Below are 19,405 nucleotides of genomic sequence, written 5' to 3'. Positions count from 1 at the left end.
AAAGAGAGCAAGGGGATAGGATAAGGGAGAGACTTTTAGAAGGGTATGTAGATTAAGAATTAGGGGTGGGGAGGGGATAAGGGAGGGACTTAGATAGATTAAGGGGGATGGTGGGAGGTTGCATGGTTTGTCCTTCATTCTCAGAAGAGGACCTTGACATCAGGGAGATGATAATATGACTTTGCAACTGGGGGGTGGGGAGGATAAGGGTGGGGCTATAAGAGGAGTGGGTAGATTTAAGAATAGGAGGGCATACGGTAAATAGGGTGAGAAGGATAGTGAGGAAAAATAGGATGGAGGGAAATACACAACAAATAATTATAATTTTGAATGAGAATGGGATGAATTTACCCCGGAGAGAAGTTTAGATTAGTTCTGATTAAAAATCTGAATTGAAAAATATGTTGCTTACAGGAAACATAACAAAAATGAAACATACACAGAGAGTTAAAATAAAAGGTTGGAGGGGAATTTATTATGTAAAAAAAGCAAGGCGGCAATCATGATCTCCGACAAAGTTAAAGCTAAAATAGATTTAATTAAAAGAGAAAAACAGGGTAACTATACTAGGTGTCACCAATATTATTCAATATTGTTTTAGACCATTTAAAATAACTAGACAGCATAAAATCCCTGAGAGTATACCTGCCAAAACAGACACAGGAACTACATGAATATAAATATAAACATTCTCTATACAAATAAAGTCAGATTTAAATAATTGGAGAAATATTCATTGTTCATGAGTAGGCAATGCCAATATAATAAAAATGACAATTTTACCTAACTAATCTATTTATTCAATGCCATCCCAATTAAGTTACTAAAAATATGTTTTGCTGAGTTAGAAAAAATAATAACAAAATTCCTTTAGAAGAACAAAAGGTCAAGAGTTTCAAAGAAACTAATTTTAAAAAGTCAAGGAAGAAGATTCAGCAGTACCAGACCTTAAATTGTTATAAGGCAGTAAATATCAAACCTATCTGGTACTGGCTAAAAAATAGAAAGGTAGATCAGTGGAACAGAGTAGACATGCAATACACAGTGGTAAAGGATCACAGTAACTTTGTGTTTGACAAATGTAAAGATTTAAGTTTGGGGACAAGAATTCATTATTTAGTAAAAAATTGTTGGGAAAGCTGGAAAGCAGTCTGGCAGAATTGGGCATAGATCAGTATATTAAACCATGTACCAAGATAAAGTCAAAATAGATACATGACCCAGGTATAAAGGGAGATACTACAACAAAATTAGAACATGGAACATATTACCTACCAGACTTATGAATAGCAGAATAATATACAAAGAAACAAGAGACAGAGAGCATTGTTGAGGTGTAAAATTTTAAAGTTCTTGTATAAATAAAACCAATGTAGCCAAGATTAGAAGAAAAGCAGAAAATAGGGAAAAAAACTTTTGTCAACTAGATGGAATTAGTCTCTAACCAGTGGCCAGAGCCCAACAGAGCAGGCTAGAGACGAGAGTCAGCAATCAAACAGAAGTTTAATTCCAAAGGGAGAGAAATGGCTTGCAAGCAAGGAGGGGATCCAGGGGCAGAGCCCTGCCCCTAGTCAGGGGACCCACCCCAGTGTGGCTGAACCTTGATTTATATATTTGTGGCTAGACAAAGAGTTAAACAGTGTAGTGTAGCAATAGTAGTGAGGCATAACAGCAAAAGTGAGGGAAGGTTGTCCAGTGACAAAAAGTCCATTCGTAACACGGCTTCATGTCTGGGCCTGCTGGTGCTTGCCTGAGCTCAGGAACCATCAGCTCTGAAGGTGAGCACAAACGATTGTTGTTATACCAATCTCAGGGCACAGCTTGCTTGCTGGGCCTTAGCTCTGGAAAACAGGGTGTCTCCTAATAGTATCTTGACACTTTCATAGACAGTCTCTTAGGTAAAGGTCTCATTTGTCAAATACATAAAGAACTTTGTCAAATTCATAAGAATGAGAGTCATACCCCAATTGATAAATGGTCAAAGGATATGAATACGCAGTTTTTTGATGAAGAAATCAAAACTACATATAGTTATATGAAAAAATGCTCTGAATCATTATTGATTAGAGAAATGTAAATTATAAACAGCTTTGGGATACCATCTTACACCTATCAGATTGGCTAAAATGATAGATGCCCTTCAAATGGGGAATGGCTAAACAAGCTATGCTATATGATTGTAATGGAATACTACTGTGACATAAGAAATGATGAACTAGTTGATGTAGAAAAACATGGGAAGTCTTGGACCTGTAAAGGAAGACACCATCCACCTCCAGAGAAAGAACTGACAAATAGAAATATGCAGAGTATGGTCTTACATATACGTATATAGATATGTATGTATATGCATATTTATTCACATTTAATTGTAGCCTTCTCTAGGGTGGGGTGGGGGGGAGGGAAAAAAAAATAAAAAGTGCACAGCAGAGAACAAAATAGAACTTGAAAATTTAGAAGGAAGCACTCAAAAACTGGGTAGCTTGGAAAATGATATGTAGCATTTATTACATAGGTTTTCAAAAAAAAGTATAGTTTGAAATGGAAATTTGTTGTTTTATATTGAAACCTCTCATTTTGCTGTGTACGTGGAAAAGTTCTTTTTTTCCTTTTCTCACTTTGTATTTAAGTTTGAAATAAATAAAAATTTAAAAAACAAAAGAAATAATAAAAACTCCAAAACTCTTTGTCTGTTGTCCTTAGTTTTCCCTAAAAGCTTATTCTGTCCCTGAGGCCCTGGGCTCTCCAAGGTGAGCTCTCATCTTCTCTCTCCCAGACCAGGCTACTTCCAAGTCATTGCGACACTAAGCTGCCCTGCTTAGCCATCTTCTACAGATGTATAATGCAAATGGAAACCATTCCTTGGATATTTATATGCTCTGAGGTTCTGGCTCTTTCTCTGAGGCATCTCTTCATTACATCCTACTTCTCCTGAGTCATCATTTTCTTCTGTTCCATCCCCATAACAGTTAAAGAGAATTCAAGAACATTTTGGAACTTGTTCTCAGGTAGATTGCTAATTTTTTTAATCACACTGACAACTACTGACCTTAAGGAATTTAATCAACTTCTCTATTATTATAATAATTAGCTTATATTTTTATAGTGCTTTATAATTATGAATCTCCACTACAGTCTTACTCTGATGCCCCACTGTGGAACAGAAGTAACCCTTCATCCAAAGAGCCCATGCCAACTAAACTCAGACCCTGGCAGGTGCTTCCCCAAGAGAGCTTAGGCTTATAGCTCAGTCATGGTGCCACACTGTAAGTCTAGCATCCAAGGACCGGCCTAGTTAAGTTTATAGAGGTCATTACCTCTGTAATTACATTACAGAGGTCATTATGCTGGTCACTGGACAATGATTTTTTTCCCCCATAGCAACTCAGGAAGCCAATCTACAAAGGTTAAAAAGGGGCTGCACTCAACATCTCCAGAGAGACTATGGAATAACCACACTAATGAAATCACAGCTCCTGATAATATTGAGGCACAAGTACAAAGCACTTCTTGTATACATTATTATTCCTCAGACAATTATCAGCTGTGTAACCATGGGCAAATTACCTAACCTCTCAAGGCCTCAGTTTCCTCATCTGTAAAATGGGGATAATAACACCTGCAGTATGTACTTCATGGGGTTGTTCTGAAGCTCATATGAATGAGATAATTTTGTCATAGGCTTCACAAAACTTTAAAAAGCTCTATAGAAATGTTCGATATTATCATAGTTGGATCCTCAACAACCCTGTGAGGAAGATAATACAAACACGGCCCCCTTTGTTGTAAGTGAGTTTAGAGGCAAGGTGCCACAGAGGGTGGGGTTCTGAGGAATTATTAGGATATAGATTAAAACCTAGCTCTGGAATTTGTAACCATGAGTGCTTCCATTAGCCCGTTACATCTGCTGGCATCTCAGAGAGGTCAACAACTGTTAACACATCTACATGGTCTTTCACATCACAAGTTCTCATTCTATGATCCTATGACATGAAGTCAGAAGGCCTGGGCCTGGGTCCCTGTGTCACCCTTTACCACCTCTGTACCCTGGCACAAGTTAACTCAATCCAGCAAGCAATTATTAAGTGCCAACTAGGGACTGGGCACTGTGCTAGGCACTGCAGATGCAAAGACAGTATTGGCCTTCCATTGGAGGAAAAACAACACATCGATAGATAATCAAAAACAAAATATATACAAGTAATTTTCAGGGAAGGGCATTACAACCAGGAGGATCAGGAGAGGTTTCCCATAGGTGGCCCATTAGTTGAGCTTTGAAGTAAAGTCAGGGATGCTAAGAGGAGGACCTAAGGAGGAAGGGCATACTTGGCACACATGAGGAGGGCAGCACAGCCCGAGTACAAATGCACAGGTTGGAAAGATGTGAATGAAGAATCACAAGTCCTCCAGTTTGGTGGGTACCTGGAGCATATGAGGCGGGGGAAGCGTGCCATAACCCTGAAAAGTAGTGTGGAGCTAAAACTGGGCAGTACCATAAAGGGCAAAGAGAGAAGTCTGGATTTTATACTAGTGCAAGGAGGGAGCCACTAGAGGTTCTTGAGCAGTAGGGTAATGTCGTGATTGAAATTAAGGTAAACTGAGGCACAAATTTCCAAGCACATTCAATTTATTGGAAAGGCTAGCAGTTACCAATAAAAGGGGTCTCTCAGCTCCCCAGCAAGCCAGAAGACCCTGAATGAGGGCAGACAGATCATTTTTACAAAGGAGGAGCATCCAAAAGCTAGAAGGAAGCATCATAGATGGGAAAACTATGATTGGTTACAAAGCTTGTAGCATCATAGACATGAGAAACAATACGACTGGCTGGAAATTGGGAAGGAGGGACCTCCACCCTCTCGCTAAGAAATGTCCATTGTTTGAGTCCACTTGTAAAGACAGGTTAGCTATAGTGGACCAGACTATCTGGCATAAATAATACAATAAAATACTTATATAATGCAAGAAATATAAATATCAGACCACACTCCCTGGCATCTACCTGCAACCTTCAAGGATAACAATTTCCTTGAGGACAGAAAAGAACGGTGATCAGTAGGAGAACGGAACTTCTAAACTTAACTCAGAGATAATGAGTGATTTATAGGAAAGCTTAATATCCAAACCTAAATCTGAGACAAATGGAACATGACTTAAGCAGTTAGGAAAATGTCGGCAGCAGAACAGAGTGAAATCCATAACAAAACACAATCAACTACAAAAATGGAGACAATATCAATTTGTTGCTGTTGTTGTTTTTTTTTCAGTTAACATGCTCAGGTCAGTGCTTTAGTATGATTGTTTTGGAAGCTAAATAAAGGGTGAATTGGAGGAGGAGAGACCAGAAGCTAGAAGTCCAATGGTGAAGCTGTAGTGCTAGTCCAAATAAGAGGGGCCTACTCTAGAATGGTGGCTATGTGGGTGGAGAAAAAAGAGACCAGTCAATTAATCAACCAATAAACATTCATTAAGCACCTTCTGTATGCCACATACTGTAGTAAGCACTAGGTATACAAAAAAAAGGCAAAAGACAATCCCTGCCCTCATGAAGCTAACAAGCTAATGGGAGAGACTACGGGCAAATAAATATATACAAAGCAAGCCATATACAGGACAAAGAGGAAATAATTAGCAAAGGGAAAGCACTAGAATTAAGAAAAAACAAAGGGAAAGCTTCCTGAAGACGGTAGAATTTCAGTTCAGACTTAAAAGAAGCCAGGGAGACTGGTAGTTAGCTGTTGTCCTTTGCTCTCGAACAGGATCACAATGACATTACTATGTTAGGGTCAGGTATGTCCAACTGTGGCTGATCAGACCAAGATGAGCTTGGAATGCTCTACCTCAGGTCCGGCACAAACAGGCCACGTGAACACTCAGGGTGGATTCTCTAAATTTGCTCTTCTCACATTTCTTTTTCACTACCTCAATTCCGCACAACGGGGGTGGGGGATGACGTGATCTGATCTGCCCCTTCTCTGATGAGGGCACTCCATGCTGGGTGGTCCTGTGCCAATGTCTCCCATGTCACACAATCAATTCCAAAGTTCTTCAGAGAGACCTTGAGAGAGTCCTTGTATCGCTTCTTCTGACCACCAGATGAGTGCTTGTCTTGAGTGAGTTCTCTGTAAAACAGTCTTTTAGGCCAGCGTGCACTTGGCATTTGATCAATGTGGCCAGCCCACTGGAGTAGCACTCCCTGCAGCAGAGTTGGGAATGCTGTAGATAAATTAATTTACCTTGGCAGTATACTTTCCAGGGATGTACACATTGATAATGAGGTTGACGCACCCATTGCCAGGGCTAGCTCAGTGTCTGGGAGGCTCTGGGGTAAGGTGTGGGAGAGAAGGAGCCTTTGTGCTGACCTCATTGTTGTATGCCTGTGAAACCTGGACAGTATACCAGCGCCATGGCAGGAAATGGAACTACTTCCATTTGAATTGTCTTGGGAAGATTCTGAAAATCACCTGGCAGGAATAAGATACCAGACCCCGAGGTGCTTTCTCAATCAGTAGTTAGAGCGGAGAAGGTACAGTGTTTCAGGCATGGGGGACAACCAGAGAATATGCCTAGAGCAGAGAGATGGAGGGTCTTGCCTGGGGAACAACAAAGAGGCCAGAGTCACTGGATCAAAGGGCACATACTGGGCAGTAAAGTATAAGAAGACTGGAAAGGTAGGAGGGGGCTAGGTAATAAAGGCTTTGAATGCCAAACAGCATTTTGTATTTGATCCTGAAGGCAATAAGGAAGCGCTGGAGCTTACTGAATGACGGTGGGGGATGGCATGATCTGATCAATCACCTTAGATGTGAGCTCCATGGTGGAGACAGAATTGACAAGATTTGGCAGCTGACTGGATGCATGGGTGGAGGGAAAGAGAAGCATCAAAGATGGCTCTAAGGCTGCAAACCCGGGTAACCAGAGGATGGCAATGCTCTTTAAGAGAGCAGGCAGCCGTGTAGAAAGAAAACCACAAGAGGAAGTCGCCAGTGGGTGTCAGAGGCTGCTGAGAGGTCAAGAAGTGTGAGGGCAGAAAAGAGGCACTGGATTTGGCAAGAAGCAGGTCATGGGGGACCCTGGAGAAACCAGTTTATGTTGCACAATGAAGTCAGAAGCCAGATTGGAAGGGGTGAGAAGGGTGTGAAGGGAGAAAATGGAGGAAAGTCATGCAGACAACTTGTTCTAGAAGTCTGGCAGTGAAAGAGAGAAGAGGCACAGGACAGTGGCTTGATGGGATGGCTGCATAAAGGTTTCTTACAGATGGGGCAGATCTGGGTATGTTTGTAAGGAATAGAAAAGAGCCAATGAATAATAATAATTAATAATATAGCACTTACTACGCATCAGGCACCATTCGAAGAGCTTTACAACTATTATCTCATTTGATTCTCAGGGTTGATAACAACCCTGGGAAGTAGGGGCTATCATTATCCCTATTTTACAGATGAGTAAACTGAGACAAACAAGGGTAAGGTGACTTGTCCAGGGTCACACAGCTGGTAAGTATATGAGCAGATAGAGGCTGTGTCTGCTAATTATGTATTCACTGAGAGCCAAGGACAGACTGAGTATGGGTTCAAGGCTCTCCAGACTGTCTCTACAATGCTACAGAAGCCTACTCATCCTGGAAGTTCACTCCACCTTTGGACCGCTCATACTGGTCGTACCTTCTGCCCCTGTGTGGGGCAAGTTCCATTTACGACCCTCCAGACTTTCTCTACCCTGCCCTGCCTCATAGAAACCTTCTCTCCCCCTCTCCCACTTTTTATCTTCCTTTTATGTATTTTCCCCATTAGAATATAAGTTCCATGAGGGCAGGGACCTTTTTCTTTCTGCATGCCCTTACACTCCCATAAGACCTGGCATAAAGTAAGCACTTAATAAATGTTTGTTGACTTACAAAGAGCCAAGCAGAGAAAAATCATACCATATTTAAAGGGAAAATCCTGAGGATTCCACCAAAAGGACTTCCATGAGCTGTGATTCATCCTTTATTTCCACATGCTCTAAACTTGAGCCCACTTTTCCCTGGACTCTGTATGTACATGTGGGAAAGTGTGACACAGACTTTTGGAGGCAATGTTTTGTATCAACTGTTCTGACCTACATTACTAAATTTGTTGTTGTTGTCAAGCTGCTTCAGTCATATTCAACTCTTTGTGCCACAAACCCCCCTATTTTGGGGTTTTCTTGGTAAAGATACAGGAGTAGTTTGCCATTTCCTTCTCCAGCTCGTTTTACAGATGAGGAAACTGAGGAGAGCAGAGTTAAGAGAATTGCCCAGGTCACACCGCCTGGCTGATTGATATGAACTAATAATCATAGCAGAGAGCACAGCACGCTGGTGGGGACCTGTGTGACATTAGAAAGTAACACCTAACTCCTCAGAGCTACCGTTAACAGTCCTTAGGGGACCGAGCAGCTGCTCTCTGGGACGCAACTCACTTGTTTGAGTGGGAATTGAGAGAGTAATTCCAGAGCATGTGCTACATATACTACTAGGATTGTTGTTAATTATTGCTAATCATATATATATATATATATATATACACACACACACACATATATATTAGTTTATTGCAGCATTCATGAACACAATTATTCTTGCAATGCACTTCAAGAGCCATATAACTGGTAATTACTATTAATTAAAATCACATCCTGAGGGCATACTAATAAAAACCAGATACTTTATGACATTTGGAGGGCCCCAGGGTCTTTCATTGAGTGTACTGAGTAGGCCTTCCTTCTGCAACCATTTCTAGCACAGAAGACATAGCTGTCATTCTATCACATGGATGGGCATACAGATATAATTAGATGATCTGAAGTTAAAAGGATATAATACTAAAGTAAGTTATTTTACTTGAAAATAGATGCAAAATTATCTCTTCCTTAGCTCTGAAAGATAGCAGTATTAATCAAGAGTGGAGAAACAATAAACTTGAACCCTACTACTAATGGAAAAAAGTAAGATATTTTAGGCATAATGAGTTCATATTTACATGGAAATTTAGTCAGGAATCTTCCTCACTCCACCACTGTGAAGTGTACTATTTATTATTCCCATTTTACAGATGAGGAAATGGAGACCCAGAGAAATGAAACAACTTGCCCATATCACATGTGGCAGAGCCAAAGGGAAGGTCACGATGTCCTGCTTTCAGATCTCATACTTTCTCACTCTGCCAAACTACTATTATAATGTAATTTAAACTTTATCTTGTTTAAGCCTTAATTTCAAGATGGTAGCTTTTTTCAAATATTTCCAGATCATAGAATCTCAGAATTGGAAAGAACCCCAGGGATCACCTAGTGGAACCTAGGACTGAGCAAGTGGCCCCTCTACTGAATCTCAAACAAGTCCTAATCGAGCTTTCCTTGGAGGTCTCCAGTGATAGCATATTCACTACTTCCTAAGGGCAGTGTATGCCAACTTTTGAACAGCTCCAAGGAGGGTTGCCTTTGTATTGCTCAGTCGTTTCAGTCACGTCTGACTCTTCGAGACCCTGTCTGGGGTTTTCTTGGCAAAGATAACTGGAGTGATTTGCCATTTCCTTCTCCAGCTCATTTTAAAGATGAAGAAACTGAGGCAAACAAAGTTATGCAACTTGCCCAGGTCACACAACTGGTAGGTGGCCCTATATCAAGACTAAATCTAAATCTGAAACTTCTACCCATTGATCCCAGGTTTGCCTCTGGGGCACACAGTTTCCACATAACTGTCTTTCTAATACTCGAAGACTTCTATGATATTCTAAGTCTTCTCTTATATAGGCTAAGCACCCCCAGTTCTTTCAACTAGTCACAACATGTTGCAGTCCATCAGGCAACAAGCATTTATTGAGCGCTTTCTATGGCGAGCACTTGGAATACAAAGAAAGGCAAAAAAAAAGTCTTTGCCCTCAAGATGCTCACATTCTAATAATGAAAATAACATGCAGTAAACTCATACACACAGGACATCATGCAGCGAATGACAGCAGGTACTAGTAGTAGGGGGAACTAAAAAACAGAACACACCTGTTCCACCCCCCTCCCCCAAATACAAGAGCCTCCTGCTAAAGGAGGGAGATGAAAGGGAGAAAAAGTGGTGGCCAAAGGGAAGGCCTTGCCCAAATCCAAAGAGGAGGGATCAGAGACAAGCATGATTTGGAAGGCAGAAGAAATAAAAAGAGGGTGAGTACCAGCCAACCAGCTTTGTTTTCCAAAGAACCACCTACTGTCGGTCAGTCAATTAACATTTATTAGTTGCCTATTATGTGCCAGGCACCGTTCTATGTGCAGGGGATACAAAAAGAGGCAAAAGACAGTCTCTGCCCTCAAGAAGCTCACAATCTAATGGGGAGACAACAAGCAAACAACTACATACAAACAAGCCATATTCAGGATAAATAGGAAATAATTAAGAAAGGGAAGGCAGTAGAAATAAGAAGGGTTGGGAAAGGCTTCCTATAGAAGTGAGTAAGAGCAAAGTGTAAAAAGAAGGGGATTAGGTTATGAAAGGTTTGGAACACCAAACAGAGCATTTTTGTATTTAATCATGAAAGTGAGAGGGAGTCATTGGAGTTTACTGAGTTTGGGGGGGTGACATGGTTAAACCTGCACTTCAGGAAAATCACTTTGGTGGCTGAACGAAGGATGAATTGGAGTGGGGAGAGACTTGAAGCAGGTAGACCCACCAGCAGCCTATTGTACTAATCCAGAATTGAGGTAGTGAGAGTGCACCAGAGTGGGGGAAGTGTCAGAAAAGAGAAGGGGGAGTATGTGAGAAATGTCGCAGAGTTGAATTCGAAAGGCCTTGGCAACAGTTTGGATATGGGGGATAAAAGACAGTGAGGCATGTTCAAAAATATTTATAGCAGCTCTTTGTGTGGTGGCAAAGAATTGGAAATTGAGGGGATGCCCATCAATTGGGGAATGGCTGAACAAGTTGTGGTATATGAATGCAATAGAATACTATTGTGCTATAAGAAATGATGAACAGGCAGACTTCAGAAAAACCTGGAAAGACTTACATGAATTGATCCCAAGTGAAGTAAGCAGAACCAGGAGAAGAACATTGTACACGGTAACAGCCACATTGTTCGATGACTGACTAAGATAGACTTAACCCTTCTGAGCAATGCAAAGATCTAAGACATCTCCAAAAGTCTCACGATAGAAAACGTCAGCCACATCCAGAGAAAGAATTATGGAGTATGAATACTGATCAAAGCATACTATTTGTTCTTTTGGTTTTTTTTTTCTTCTGTTTTGTTTTGTTTCCTCTTTCTTGTGGTTCCTCCTATTGGTTCTAATTCTTCTTTACAACATGACTAATGTTAAAATATGTTTAAAATACATTTTAAAGGAATGTATATATGTTTAAATATGTTTAAAAGGAATGTATATATACATATCAGACTGCACGCCGTCTCGGCGAGGGAAGCGAAAAGGGAGGAGGAGAAAATTTAAAACTCAAAAGCTTATGGAAGTGATTGTTGAAAACTAAAAATAAATTAGTTAATTTAAAAAAAGAGAAAGACAGTGAGGAATCCAGGATGACTCCTAGGTTGTGAGCCTGAAGGCCTGGGAGGATGGTGTTGCCCTCTAAAGTAATATGGAAAGTAGGAGAGTGGGAGGGTTTAAGGGGGAAAATAATGAGTATGGTTTTGGACATGTTGGGTAAGATCTCTACTGGACATCCAGTTGAGGATATCTGAAAGGTAATCAGAGATTTGAGATCAGAGGTCAGCAGAGAGGTTAGGGCTGCATAGGTAGAGTTGATAATCTGCAGGCCACATATCCAAAATGTTAGCTATCTTTTGCCCAGCGTAAAGTACCCCAAAGAACACTGATTATTCCTTGGCTCTGGCCATTTGCCAACTGTGAAGCCACTTGGCTATCAATCACCTAACTCACATCCCTCCATCTTTGTAAATGAGGATAGTGTAGAAGACTTTGTCAAATATTTTACAGAAATTTAAGGAAAATGTGTCTACTGCCTCCTCATAATCTACAAGACTGGATCCAGCATAATTACACCTACATGATAAGCAATGGTGGCCTATAGTGACCACTAACTGTGTTCCTGAAGAGTCAAAAACAGGGCCAAGGAAATAACCAACCACTAAAGACTGTCTATTCCAGGTTGATATTAATCAGAGCTCTTTACACCTGGTTGTTCAAATAGCTTCACACATACTTCACAGGACTACTGCTTACGTACATTTATATCCCCCAAAAGAAAGTGAGAACTTTTGTCAAATAAATGCCTCGAAGACCATCTATAATGGCAAATTCAGTTAGGCGACAACTATAGAATAAATCAACTGGGATGTAATTTAAAAAATGACCCAGTGACCATGTTGTAAGCCACAGTCAGAAAGCAAAAAACTTTTGAATGATCACAGGAGACCCAAGTCCTGAAAAAACTTGGAATGTTCGGTAGGATAATGAACTTAAGAATAATGTTAGCACCTAGAAAGGAAAATCAGCATGTAAGCCCTTTGTCACCACCCCAAAATATCCCCAGAACAACTATATATCAAGAAGTATAAAAATTCTTGGTACTTTCCTGCAGTGGAATTAGAAAGATTACTATGACTATGACCTTCTCTGTAAGCCCACAGCCACACAAATGCAGGGAAAAAAATCTCAATTATATGGAACTCTACAAACCCTTGAACTTTGGTCCACCCCTGAAGAAAAGAGTCTAACACAGTGTGTACCTAGACACGAACAAGTCACCTAGTCTCTCTGAGGCTCTGTTCCCTCATCTGTAAATTATGGATAATTAAAGTGGACTCAGCCTTGTTGACTGCAGTGTGTTCTTGTGAGAGCCAAATATAAAAGCTTTGAAAACCATAGATCACCATGGAAACATAAGGTGGTATTGTTGTTATTTTTAAAATAGGGTCTAGGAAATCTCTGCTGAATTGAATTAAGACTAATAGATACTAGAGTGCACTTTGAGGAAAACAAAAGATTGAATAGATTCTAGAAATAACTAGTGAACTCCTCCCCTCTTCTTATACACTGCCTTTGGACAAGATGGGACCAAATATCAGATCTAGTACCGAGAAAAGGCTCTAAAATAGATTCTGGGTAAAATGGGGATCATAAGAGCAACTACCTCCCAGGGTTGTTGTGAGAATCAAATGAGGTAATATTTGCAAAGTGCCAAGCACCGTACCTGGCACATAGTAGGAACTATATGAATGCTAGCTATGATTATTAATTGAGCATCTAGTCTATGGGTGTGGAAAAGAATAAGAAAAATGACACACACTAAGTCTCTTCCAGAGACACATAGTGTGGCATATTGGATAGAAGTCGAGAAGTTTTGGGTTCAAGGCCCCTCTCAGACACATGCCGGCTGGTTCCACACACTCATCCAATTATCAGAGCCCTAGATGAACAGTAAGATGCAGAGAAAGCGTTGGTCTGCACTGGTAGAGAAAGTTCCTTCCTGGGGGCTCCCCAGGCCAATGCAATCACAGGTCTAGCAAAAATAAGTCTCTTCTCCATCCTTCCCGTTCCCTCATTCACTCGCCCTTTACCTTCCAGCTCCCGTGAACGAGATGGGGTGATCCGTCAGGTATCGGAACTTGTTCCGCCGTCCTGGGTGATGCCAAACACCGTTCGTCGAGCGCATGCCGGGCTAAGGAGAAGCAGACACAGACCGCAGCTCAGCAGAGGGCGCTCGTGTCACACGAAAACCAGCCACAGCTCCTTAGCTCAAATCCAGAGCAAACAGGTTACATTATATCATTGTTCACTATATTGAATGAAAGAGTACGGGGCAGTGGGGAAACGGCAAATATGAGGATTTCTAGCTACTGGTGATCCCACAGGGTTGAACACAGATCACGGTGATCTAGGAATTATTACATAAAGGGGCAAAAACCCGGAAATGAGTCATTTCAGTCAATTCACATTAAAACAGGTTAATGAGAATGACAGAGGGCAAATTTCATTCATTCATTCGCCTAGGGGCCTCTACCTTTTATGGTAGGTTCATAGATTTCTACCTAAAGAGTTATCCACAAACACATTTTTCTAAGCCGGCCCCATGTCAGAAGCTGACATGCTCCCATGCTCACATACCTTCGTTTCTTTGATAGTTTTGACTTTCTTGGGAGGTAGTAAGGGTTCAGGGCAACCGCCGGCATAGGCTGCATTGGTCAGAGACAGAATAATTTCCTCCGGGATGAAATCACACTGCAGCTGGGTTTGCTGGGAGCAGACCAACGCGCTGGATTTCTCATCCACTGCAGAGACCGCTAGAAAGTAGTTGGAGAGAAAAGCTGCTGGTATCGTCCCCAGGGGAAAACAAAATGCTCATCTTTTTACAAAAGTGGAACCAAAATACTGGGCAGAGATGAAGGATCCGAAGGTGTTGAATGTTGCATACTGCTGTCAGATTTTTTTTCAATACATTGATTATTTACATTGAAGATTTTTTTTCATCTTTCTTTTTAAAAAAACTATTTGTTACATGAGATGGCTCTTTGGGAGGAAAGAACATAGGGGAAAACTTAGACAATGTAAAAAAAAAGATACGGTAAAAAAAAAATTTTATTTAAAAAAAAGATGGGAAGAACATCTTATCACTAGTTGGTGGAAACATCTTAAAAAGCCACTTGACTGCAAAACCACCACTGAAATGAGTTCTCTAAAATGAATGCTGCTCATGACTTCACAGACAGAATCACTACTTCTAGACAGACAGTTGAAAATAACATAATAAGTATGCAAAAGAACCTGGCGCACAGAAAAGCAAATGGATCATTAGTTAAAAAAAGTCTCTGTTTTTGGTCCTAATTCTGCTACTTATAGCTGTGTAAGCCTGTGAGGCTCATCTTTCTCATCTATTAAAATGAAATGTCCAATAGTCAACTGGTAACGTGGGACTTCCCAGGGGAGATAATAGGGCTGCATATATAGAAATGAGTGTGAATCATCAAAGATCATAATTAAACCCAATGCACCTGTTTGGGCTACAAGAGAGTATAGACTAAGAAAAAGGCCCAGGAGAACATTCACATTAAATGGGGACATGATATGGATAGTGAACCAGCAAAGGACACTGAGAAAAAGTAGACAGTCAGACAGGTAAAAGAACCAGGACAGTAGTGTCATGAAAACCAAGAGGAGAGAGAATATTCAGGAAAGAGAAGTCAACAGTGTTAAATGTAGGGCAGATAATAAAAGATAGATGAGAATTGAAAAAAAGCCATCCAATTTGGCAATTAAGAGATAGTTGGTGAAGCGGTGAATTGGCACCATTATTCTGGAAAGCAATTTGGAATTGTGAATATAAAGTGAATAAAATGTCCATACATGAAGATTTCCTTAGCTAGGAATATATCCCAAGAATGTCAGTCAATAAGCTCTAAGTATTTACTAAGCACCAAACAGTGAGCTAAGCATAAGCACTATGGTCCCTGACCTCAAGGTGCTCACAATCAAATAGGGAGATGACATGCAAATTACTATATACACACAAGATACAATCCCTGCGTGAAGGCACTACCAGGGGAAAGGTCTCTTGCAGAAAGTGAAATCTGAGCTGAAAGTTGAATGAAGGAAGAGAAGGCAGGAGGTGGAAGTGAGGAGGAAAAGCATTTCAGCCATGGGGGACAGCTGAGGAAAATGCCAGGAGTCCGGAAACTGAGTTTCTTCTTCAAGGAACAGCAAAGAGATGACAGTCATGGGATCACAGAATACACGGAAGGCAATAAGGTGTTAGAAGGCTATAAAGGTAGGAAGAGACCAGGTTGTGAAAGGCTTTAAAAACCAAACAGGATTCTATATGATCCTGGAGGTAAAGGGATCCATTGGAGTTTACTGACTATGGAACAAGATAGTCAGGCCTGAATTTTAGGAAGATCACTTTGGCAGCTTTGAGTGAAGGATGAACTAAAATGAAGAGAATAACTAAAAGGTGATTGTAGTCATCTAAGATTAAGGAGATGAGGCCAAGAGGATGGAGGCCGCAGGAGGGTCAAGAAAGGGACATACATATAAGAGATGACACCAAGGTAGAAATGAATGACAGGACTTGTCCACACTGTAACCAAAGAGTTAACTACAAATACATTTTTCTAAAAAGACCCAATGTCAGAAGCTGGGTGAGTACAACCGAGGAATCAAGGATGTCACCTAAGTTGTGGATCTAGGTGTTTGGAAGGATAGTGGTACCCTCAACCATAATAGGAAAGTTTGGAAGCTGGGAAGGTTTGGGGTGAAAGGTAATGAATTTGCTTTGGACACGATGAGTTTGGGATATCTACGGGACATCTAGTTCAAGATGGTGGTGATGTGAGAGCTCAGGAGATGTTAGGACTGTATGTGTTAGATCTAGGAATCATTTGCAAAGAGATAACAATTGAACTCTTGTAAGATCACCAAGGGAGATAGATGGTTGGTCAACCATCCGTCAACCATCAGTCAACAAGCATTTATTAAGCACCCAAGTAGAGAGTAGGAAGTCCAAGATAAAGACTTGGAAGTTAGGAAGAGTGAAGGATTTGGGAGAAAAGATAAGGTTTGGACACAGTTTAAGATGTCTATGGGACATCCAGCTGGAAATGAGCAGCAGCAGAGGCCATATTGATGGTCAGGAGAGAAATTAGGACTGGACTAGTAGATTAGAGAGTTATCCATTTAGAGACAATAATAGAAACCATGCAAGCTGATGAGATCACAAAGTGAAACAGGAGAGTTATGGAAGAGAGGAGGGCCTAGGACACAGCCTTGGGGGATACTCCCAGTTAGCAGTTGCAGGGAAAGTTAATAGACAAGGTAGTACACGAAGGGCATGGGAGAAGTGAGTAAATCAGTTTGGCTATAGATTAGATGTTTTTACAGCTCCGTGTCAGTTTATTTCACAGAATCAGGAAATACCAGACCATATGGCTATGGCCCATGTAAGAGGCCTCGAGCTCAAACACTGATTCTGCCTTTGTGACCTTGGGCAAGGAGCAGGATAACATAGTAGAAAGAACACTAATTGTCTTAGGAATCAGAGGACTTGAGTTCAAATCATGATTCTGACTTTTACTACCTATATGACCTTCCTGGTCCTCATTTTCCTCATCTGGAAAGTGGTGGGTGGGGGGAGGGTTGGACTAAAAGGCCTCTAAGTTCCCTTCCTATTCTCAATCTATGATCCCATGATGTCAATCGGCAAAGCAACAGGGCAATCTATGACCTCCCCTTCCTCACTTCTTTTTCTTAGTAAACAAGCCTGTATCCAATGACATAAATTTCTTACTGTTATCATCTAACAAGCTTGAATTTGGAAAGCCATTCAATCAGAGATAGTTTATCAATTTGGTCTGGTTGTAATGTTTTGAATTGGATCTAGTTAGTTCTTGGTACATTTCTCTCCAAAAAGCCACTGACTTAACTATGGATAATAATAACTTATACATATAGAAAAATCACATTTGGATCATGATAAATCTTCCAGTGGTGCCACCAATAACAAGTATCTGTTCTATGAGAGCTAGGAACAAATTCTGTTGTCAGTGAAAATAGGGGAAAATGTATGCTGTGGTACAATATCCATCCAGAACAGTAAGGAATGGTAGTATGAGCAAGCTTTTGGCATCTGGAAGTAGGAAAAGTCTCCTTACTTCTTATCTATAGTTTAGGTTTTTATTTATTTAAGAATTATAGCATTACACAAAAGAAAATAACAACATTTGGAAAAAGATAAATAGAAAAAAATAGAAAACAGAAAAATAAGCAAGGCTTTAGAGAGGCAGCCCTGGAATGAGGAAGATCTGAGTTCAAGCTGTACCTCTGACCAACACTGGATGTATGGCCCTGATGTATGACTTTTCCAGGCACTACTCTTTCCCCTGCTAGTGCCTTTACTGAGAGATGATCTCTCCAAGTAAATTGTAACTTGTATATACGTAGTTGTTTGCTGGCTTTCTTCCCCTATCTGGACTTAACATACCATCTCAAACATAACTTCTTAGTGCCACAACCAGCCATGTAAGAATATGCAGAGCATGCACCTATCTGCCTTGGTAGAGAGTGATTCCTCATTGAGTGATTCCAATTCTAATGAAATCACGGATCCCTCTTTAGCTCCTTCACCCCCCCCAAAAAAGCCCAAGATTCCTTAGAAATCTATACATATCTAGAGTATATACATTTACTATCTCCTAGATTGACACTAACTTCCTCTAGCTTAGGAATATATATATATATAATATAGTCCCAAGACTATATTATCCTTCTCCTGTTCTGTGATTGGCACATAGTAGGTGCTTAATAAATATTTATTGAATTGAATTTTTCATATAACCTAACCTATAGGCTGTTTAAAAGAGGATTAATTCAGAACAACATAAAACAGGGCTTGGCAATAAAACAGATACATAGCCAAACCTGCTATATGAATGTCAAGAGACAAGGTGAAAGTAGGTGTTTTGATGTATTAAAAGAATCACTCTTTTACCCTTATTTAAAAGTGTTATTAGAAAACAGTTATGTAAGTATTAGATATGTAGCCAGCCCAAATGGGGGAAGTGAATGAGGAACGTTTTCCGCCTCTGGACAGAATTGTGCTTCCTTGGTGAGCTTTTACCTATCTCCTTTTGGTTGGTGGCCTTCAAGTCCATAGCTTCTTTCCCAGAAGTTGAGGGCTGGACAGGAGGCAATGAACCAGACTTTTTACTTTTAGACATGGTGAGTAACAATTACTATTCTTTTATTCAGTGTTCCCACTCCCAGTTACCACCACGGTCCTAAGAGAGAGAAAAATATTAAAAACGTCACAAAGTGACAGAGTTAAGGTGACAAGGGCGGACAAAAAGACTGCAGCCTGCCTTTGTGGCGGACCAGTGGGAAAGACTCATGGGATTTGAAATCAAAGGACCTGGGTTGGAATCTCAGCTCTGCCTTTTACTGACTGTGTGACCTCGGGCTAGTTTCTTAACCTTGCTGGGCCTCGCTTTCCTCAAACCACGAGGCTGGACTCGAGAACCTCTGGTCGTTCCTTGGCACCTATGGGCCTAAATGATGTTGCCTGGAGATGGGCGCCAGCCTTTCACAAGAGGTTCTCAAAGCGGGGCTGGATAACCTGACTCCTGGGAGGTTGCCAAAGGGTGCGGGGGAGGGCGAGTTCGGCTCCCACCCTTGTCTGGGGTGCAGCCGGGATTCCCCCCCGCCGGCCGCCTTGGTCCTATCCCCGGCCCCCAAAGTCCGGGCCACTCGACTAGGGAAGGGCCTCGGAGCTGGGAGCGGGTAGGGAGGGGTCCAGGCTGTTGGAGGAAAGGTTCCCACGATGGATGTTGAGAGGCAGAGTCAGCCCCCAGCTCCCAAGAACAGTGGCAAACCGGCTAAAGTCGCAGCAGAATTCCCCGCTCCCTGCTTCCAACCACTTTACCCTCCCGCTACTGGGCCA

The 19,405-nt window shown here is 41.1% G+C and overlaps 1 protein-coding gene across 1 annotated transcript in view; it reads right to left on the bottom strand.

Annotated features, from left to right (window-relative positions):
* AXDND1 (axonemal dynein light chain domain containing 1) overlaps positions 1–18,686 on the bottom strand; it is a 104,439-nt gene extending 85,753 nt beyond the window's left edge. The window contains exons 1-3 of the mRNA XM_027868576.1: positions 18,587–18,686; positions 14,086–14,261; positions 13,539–13,639 (exon numbers count right to left, since the gene is read on the bottom strand). Of these exons, the coding sequence (XP_027724377.1) occupies positions 13,539–13,639; positions 14,086–14,261; positions 18,587–18,686 (377 nt within the window). The remainder of the gene's footprint in view (positions 1–13,538; positions 13,640–14,085; positions 14,262–18,586) is intronic.
* Between the last annotated feature and the right edge of the window lie 719 nt (positions 18,687–19,405).

Source organism: Vombatus ursinus, unplaced genomic scaffold (genome assembly GCF_900497805.2).
Source record: "Vombatus ursinus unplaced genomic scaffold, bare-nosed wombat genome assembly UNPS02014789.1, whole genome shotgun sequence".
Taxonomy (NCBI): Eukaryota; Metazoa; Chordata; class Mammalia; order Diprotodontia; family Vombatidae; genus Vombatus; species Vombatus ursinus.
Note: the sequence above shows the minus strand (reverse complement) of the source record. Positions and strands in the feature narration are given on the sequence as shown.